The 6318-nt window shown below is 52.5% G+C and overlaps 1 protein-coding gene across 6 annotated transcripts in view; it reads left to right on the top strand.

Annotated features, from left to right (window-relative positions):
• The first annotated feature begins 848 nt into the window (after positions 1-848).
• Positions 849-6318, top strand: part of NDUFA10 (NADH:ubiquinone oxidoreductase subunit A10) — a 49569-nt gene continuing 44099 nt past the window's right edge. For 4 of the 6 annotated variants that reach the window (XM_028483353.1, XM_055090998.1, XM_055090997.1 and 1 more), the window contains exons 1-3: positions 849-1001; positions 4601-4769; positions 5515-5730. In XM_028483353.1, the coding sequence (XP_028339154.1) occupies positions 927-1001; positions 4601-4769; positions 5515-5730 (460 nt within the window). In that variant the 5' untranslated portion in view covers positions 849-926. The remainder of the gene's footprint in view (positions 1002-4600; positions 4770-5514; positions 5731-6318) is intronic. The other 2 variants (XM_028483362.2, XM_007109115.4) reach the window with 2 other exon arrangements.

Genomic DNA, 6318 nt, shown 5'->3' with positions numbered 1-6318 from the left:
TTTAAACAAAAGAAAAGTTAGGGTGTTAAAAACAATAATCCTGAGGAGGAGAGTGAAGATTATAAAACCTTTTCAAATGGCAGACTAGTAGGTAAGAAATCTCACATTAAAGTCACCTACTAACCTGAAAGGAACTGAGGCCCCAGGTCATTGGATCGATTGCGGTTTTAACGGGGGAATGAGGACAGCTTTTGTTTGCATGTTACTCAACACCACCAGGCCCGCCGAGGGGTAAGAGACCTCTTAGACCTGGAGTCGTGAGCCAGGCGGGGAGATGGGCCCTGGGGAGGTGGGGGATGCGCGGACCTCAGCCAGGCCGGCCCTGCTGGACAAGCGCCGTGGGTCGGGAAGGTCAGTCTACGGTCCTTCTTCAGAGCCTCTCGGACGCCCGCGCTCGTCCTGGGTCGCTCTCACACCGGCTCTCCTTTCACCCCCCGCCCCAGCCCCAGGCCGCCATCCTCGCCTCGGGTGGTTTGTGAGCTATGGAGACACTTTCAAGGAGGTGGTTTTGAAGTCCGCACCTGCCGGTCTAGGGAGTTTGGGAGGGTGGAGAGCGTCCTGGACGCGGGATGTGCTGCATAAGTAACTACGAGGTCGGGGGCGGCCTCGGCTCCCCGCACTGCGCGCCCTCAAAACCGGGCAGTGGGCAGGCCTCCCCTTAGAGCCTGGGCGGCGGGAGGCTCTCCCCTCGGAAACCGGGCGGCGGGCGGGCACTACAAGGTCCAGAGGAGGCGGACGCCAAGGGAGACCCGAAGTAAATCAGCCCGCGACTGCGCTCTGCGCGCCTGCGTCCGCCGCCCGGAAGTTCCCGACAGGCGCGGCGCGGGCATCCCGGCCGTGACGTCACTGTGGCGCGCCGGTCGCGGGAGGGGCCCCGTCGCGACTGCGTCCCCTCGGGTCCTTGAGCAGGTGCTGACCGCGGAGCCATGGCCTTGAGGCTGCTGAGACTGGTCCCCGTGTCCGCGACCTCTCGGGGCCTCGCGGCGGTCGTCCAGCGCGTGGTGAGGCGGGGGGCCGCGGGTGGGACCTGGCTTGTCCTCCTGGAGCCGCCCCTTCCTCACCTCCCCGGGCCTCCCGGCGTCATTCTCGGGGGCATCCCAGTGTCCCCTGGAGTGTTTGGTCCTGAGTCGCGAGGGCAGGCCTCGGAAGGGCCGCCGCGAGCTTCTCCAGGCCGTTTTCTCTCAGCTCCGAGCAGAACGTGGGGCCCGGAGGGGAATGGGCGGCCTGGCCGCCCTGCTTGGGGAGGCCAGGTTGCCGATATCATTACCCAGTGCGATTGTGCGATAGACGAATGAGCTGGTGTGGGCGAGCCCCGAGAGCTTGGGGGCGCTCATTTATTCATTAATTCACGTGGCAGCGCTGTCAGGGGCCAGGTAAGGGGCGATGTGACATTGAGCAGAAACGACAAGAAGGCATTCAGGTTCGATCTGGAAGGATTAGGAGAACTTCCTAAGGTAGAGACAGTGGAATGACATTGTACGCGGATTCAACAAGACAAGCAAATGAACAGTGGCTGGAAACCTTAGGAAAACTATTTTATGACAGTGACTGTATCATAGCTCCTTTGGATACTAGTGGCTGGAGTAACGTTGGTGTCGAACTGTAAAGGGACTTGACCTCTGTGCTCAGGATTTTGATGAGCAAAGGATTTTGAACAGAACAGTACAATAGCCTTATTAAAAATTCATATAAATGTTTTCAGGAGATAACTCGGGCTGCAAAATAGAAGAGAGAAAGAATGAAAGAGGGAAAGGTGATTGTCTTTATAACACCCAGCGTACTTCCCTGCATTAGTGAAAGTGAGGGCTCCAGAGTAGAGGGCGCTGCTGGGCACACACTAGATGGACCCACCTGTAACTGTGTTCATCTCTGGACGCTACTCCCTGCAGGGGATGTAGATGGACTTCAGTAGGCCCAGAGAAAAATGAATACGATGAAAAGGGTATACAGCTTGTTACTTGGAATAATCGAAGGAATTGGAAATGTGTTGTGAAAGATCACTTATTCCCTGTGATTCCAGAGAGCAGAAAAATGGGACTGAGGATGGGAAATAATAGAAAGACTATCATAACCATAAAAAAGCACTTTCTAAAGATTTGAAGTCAGGGAATAGTTGATTGCTTTATTCACATATCACTGTGCACCTGCTGTGTGCCACATCTGAGGTATGTTCAAGTTGGGGACACAGATGGGAAACAGTTTGCACATGGCTCAGAGGTAGCCTGGAGGAGAGAGTGATTAATTTCTGGGGTGCAAGGTACCAGTATGATTAACAGCCCGTCACTTATCTCATCTGCTACTCTTTCCCCATCCAGTCCACTTGGCACCAGCTCCACTGGCCTTGATGATCTTTGCAGCGCTCTTGCCGCAGGGCGTTGGCGCTTACTGTTCGCCCTGCCCGAGAGGGAGATCCTCTTCCAGATAGCCACGTGGCCAGTTCCCTCACTGCCGTCCAGTCTTCGTTCAAATGTCACTCTTTCTGCGAGGGTTCCGTGACCACCCGTTTTAACGTACATCCCATCCCATAAACCGTCCTCCCCTTCACAGCACTTACTTAATATGCTGTATAAGTACTTGTTTTGTTATCCTATGGAATTTTTTGGCCCACTGCTGTATCCCCATTGTCTAGAGAAAAGACTGCATAGTATGGGAATCTAATAAACGGTTGCTGAATGAATAAATGAATGAGTGAATGACACACAGTTGCAACTGAGTAAATTAGGTATTCACAGTTGTTGGGATTTGAGAGTTTTGGAACATATAGAGAATATCCTGCCATTTACTATCCTGCTCTCCTGTCGTGGACCTTTGGTTGGTCCCAGTTGTTTGTTGTTGCAGGTGTTAACTTCTGTGAGCATTTTGATATGTATCATTCCTCCTGTTTGCTTCTCTTGGTTGCGGTGGTTTCTCAGATTCTCCTTGTTTCTGATGACCTTGGCAGTTTTGAGCAGTACTGGGTGGGTAGTTTGTCCCTCAGTGGGACTCGTCGGATATTTTCTTGTGACTTGACTGGGGCTGTGTGTTCTCAGGAGGAAGAGCACAGAGGTAAAGTGCTGTTCTCATCACATAACATGAAAGGTGCGCTGTGAGCATGACTTATCACTGATGACCTTAATCACCTGGCTGAGGTAGCGGTGGTGTCTCTGCTGTAAAGTTACTCTTTCTCCCCCTTTCCATCGTGTCCTCTTTGGAGGGGAGTCACTGCGTGCACACAGGGAGTGGGGGATTATGCTCCCTTCCTCGAAGGCGGAGTAGCCACATGAACTGTTTGGAATTCTTCTTTATCGGAGGTTTGTCTCCTCCACATTTGTTTATTTATACCAGTATGCACTTGTGTATATTTATTTTAGATTTTGGGGTAAAATTCAGTACAGCTCTGCGTGGTTGCTCAGACTCTTCCAGCTGTGGCCATTGGGAGCTCTTTCAGGTGGCTCCTGTATCCCTGTCACCTGCCCCCATGGTGTGTGTTGGAGCCCTTCCTTACTACCTGGCCTGGCAAGATGGTAGCCATGAATCAGCCGTTTCTCTGAGGAGCCCTTGTTCCTTTTACTGGAGAATGGCATAGAAACCAAGACCTAGGTACTCCGTGTAATTGATCTTGGAGTGTTGTTGCTTCCAGGTCCTCTCAGCAGACAGAGCAAGGAAATGCACTGTACTAACCTGTGTGTATACCCATATCTGTAAGTATCTCTCTGTGTGACTCTGCATCTGCAGCCAACTAAACACGAGTGCATACTGACGTCTGTAGCTCTAATCGAGCCGCACCGCGTGCGCCCCTCCAGCTCTTCCCCTTGCTGATCGTGGGGTTTTGCTTTGTTTTTCAGGGAAAGGGGTTGTTTGAGTTTTAGTGTGGAGAGTAGATTGGGACGCTGGAGGCAGGAGATGAGCAGGCATTTGCGTTGCAGACAGAGATGTGAGGATGTCCGCAGAATCGGTGCACTGGGGGTAGGGAGGGGCCGCTGGCCAGAGAGACTTGAGATTAGGATCAGTAGGGCTTTGTGAGTGATTATGGAGTTGGAGGAAGAGGAGGGTTTCAAAGGTGACTCTTGTCTTTGCTCTGTTCTGCTTGGTGGATGGTGGACGGGGAGCTTGTGAGGGGAGCAGATTGGGGTGTGGGCGCTGAATTTCAGTTTTAGGTCTGTTAGCTTTCAGGTACTTTCAGGACATCTAGGACATCAGGAGCTGTTTAAAGGCATGAGGTAACTCGTTCCACAGCTCAGGACAGGAGCCTGCACTAGAGAAATGTTCTTTATCCCCTTCCGCCCTGTCTCCCCCTCCCCCTCCTTCCTGCCTTTCTGTCATCCATCCATCCATCCATCCATCCATCCATCCATCCAATTTTCATTGAACGTGGTAAGTGTGTCCTGTTCCAGGCCCTGAGGATTTAGCAGTGGTCAAAACAGGCAGTCCCCTGCCTTTATGAACTTACGTTGGGGGTGGGGCTGAGAGGCAGTAACTCAACAAATAGGTTATACAGATGTCGATGTTGGCTGTTTTGTCACCAAGGGTGTTCTTGGCGTTTATATTTACGTAATAGCTGCTGATGCCCGCGGTGACCCGAATGCTCATGTTGTGCTCTCGTATGATGTGTGTTTTTCAGGGAGGAATTCATACAGGTGTCCAGTGCAAGCTGCAGTACGGCCCGCTGGCATACCTGCTTGGTGAAAGAACGACCAAAAAGCTGACAGAAAAGAGCAAAGTGATAACTGTAGACGGCAACATATGTTCGGGGAAAGGCAAGCTTGCAAAGGAAATAGCAGAGAAGCTAGGTATGAACTCGTGTCCTGCAGAGTAACACGGTTTTCTCAGATACACAGTTACTTATCTGAGTTGGATTTTATTTTAACATTGAGTAGGTAGAATTGCGCCTAAGGTAGGTATTTTACACTTGAGAAATATTTACTGAAAAAGCTGGTTTTAGTCTTTCAGATTTGGAAAACTTTAGAAGTCCATGCTGGTTGTCAGTTTGAATTGGGATTTTATCTTGACCATGTAAGCAGAGCACTTTCACGGGAGCGGTCTCACTTGAGCTGTGTAACAGCCCGTGAAACAGGGCTGACATTCTGCTCTCACTTACGGACGGGCAACCTCAGTAAGAGGCTGGGTCACAGGCTGCTTTGTGTGGGGCCGGGCGTCCACCCCGTTGCCCGACTCTGGAGCCGGTGTCGTCCCCGTGCCTTTCTCTGGTATTTGACGAGCCGGAGCCCGGTTGCCTGCAGCGGGCACCCGCGCTCAGGGGCAGCTCTCCTCAGGAGGAGTTCCTACGGCGGTGCAGCGGGAGATGCCGCCGTGCAGCCCCGGAGCGTCACGCTGCCCTTACACACGTGCTTCAGACACGTCGTCTTCCGCGTCTCGCGTGCTCCCTTTCACGCACCAGGAACACGGGCGTCAGGGTAACTTTGCCCAGGTCTTCGCCGACCGGCCTCAGCCGTGGTGTTCAGATGCACCTCCGCCGCTCGCTGGTGGCACGCGCCGTGCCCACGGCGTGTTTTGCCCGGTGGTTTCTCTCCTCAGGCCTGAAGCACTTTCCCGAGGCAGGGATCCATTACGCAGCCAGCACCACTGGGGATGGGAAGCCCCTGGACATACAGCTCAGCAGCAACTGCAGCTTGGAGAAGTTTTACGACGACCCGACGAGTAACGACGGCAACAGCTACCGCCTGCAGTCCTGGTTGTACGCCAGTCGCCTCCTGCAGTACGCGGACGCCTTGGAGCACGTGCTGAGCACAGGTGCAGTATCTGTGGCCGGGTAGCTGTCGGGCATGTGCTGCACTTGAGCCCTTTTCTGAAGTGCAGCCGCTTTAGGTTGCTGCTCATTAGAGCTTTTATTTAAAGGGTATTTGATGAGGCGAGGCTCTGCCTTTCCAGTAAGACCATGGATCCTCTGAGATCCATGGTGGTGGGCGTGGGGCGGACACCCCGGGGGTCCTGCCGAGCAGCTGGGATGGGGGTCGGGTTGCAGTGGACATGGGGGGCGCGGGGCACGACCTATGGTTCCAAAACGAAATGCCTTTCTCTAGTAGCCGGATGCTTTCGCCAGGGCTGAAAGAATGAAACAGAACGTTGTATCGCTGAAACCAAAAAAGCATTGTAGTTTTGAAAATGACTTCCCACTTAGAAGTGCAAGTATGTTCTTTTGAAAATATTTGGTTTGGAAATGGAATTGTAAATAATTTTTTCCCTTTCTAAAATGAAAGGGCTAGTTTTCATTGCTTTAATTACTCTCTGAGTTTTGATTTTTTTTTTTTTTTTTTTTTGCGGTACGCGGGCCTCTCACTGTTGTGGCCTCTCCCGTTGCGGAGCACAGGCTCCAGATGC

Source organism: Physeter macrocephalus, chromosome 2 (assembly GCF_002837175.3).
Source record: "Physeter macrocephalus isolate SW-GA chromosome 2, ASM283717v5, whole genome shotgun sequence".
Classification (NCBI taxonomy): Eukaryota; Metazoa; Chordata; class Mammalia; order Artiodactyla; family Physeteridae; genus Physeter; species Physeter macrocephalus.
This window is presented reverse-complemented; position numbering and strand designations above follow the sequence as displayed.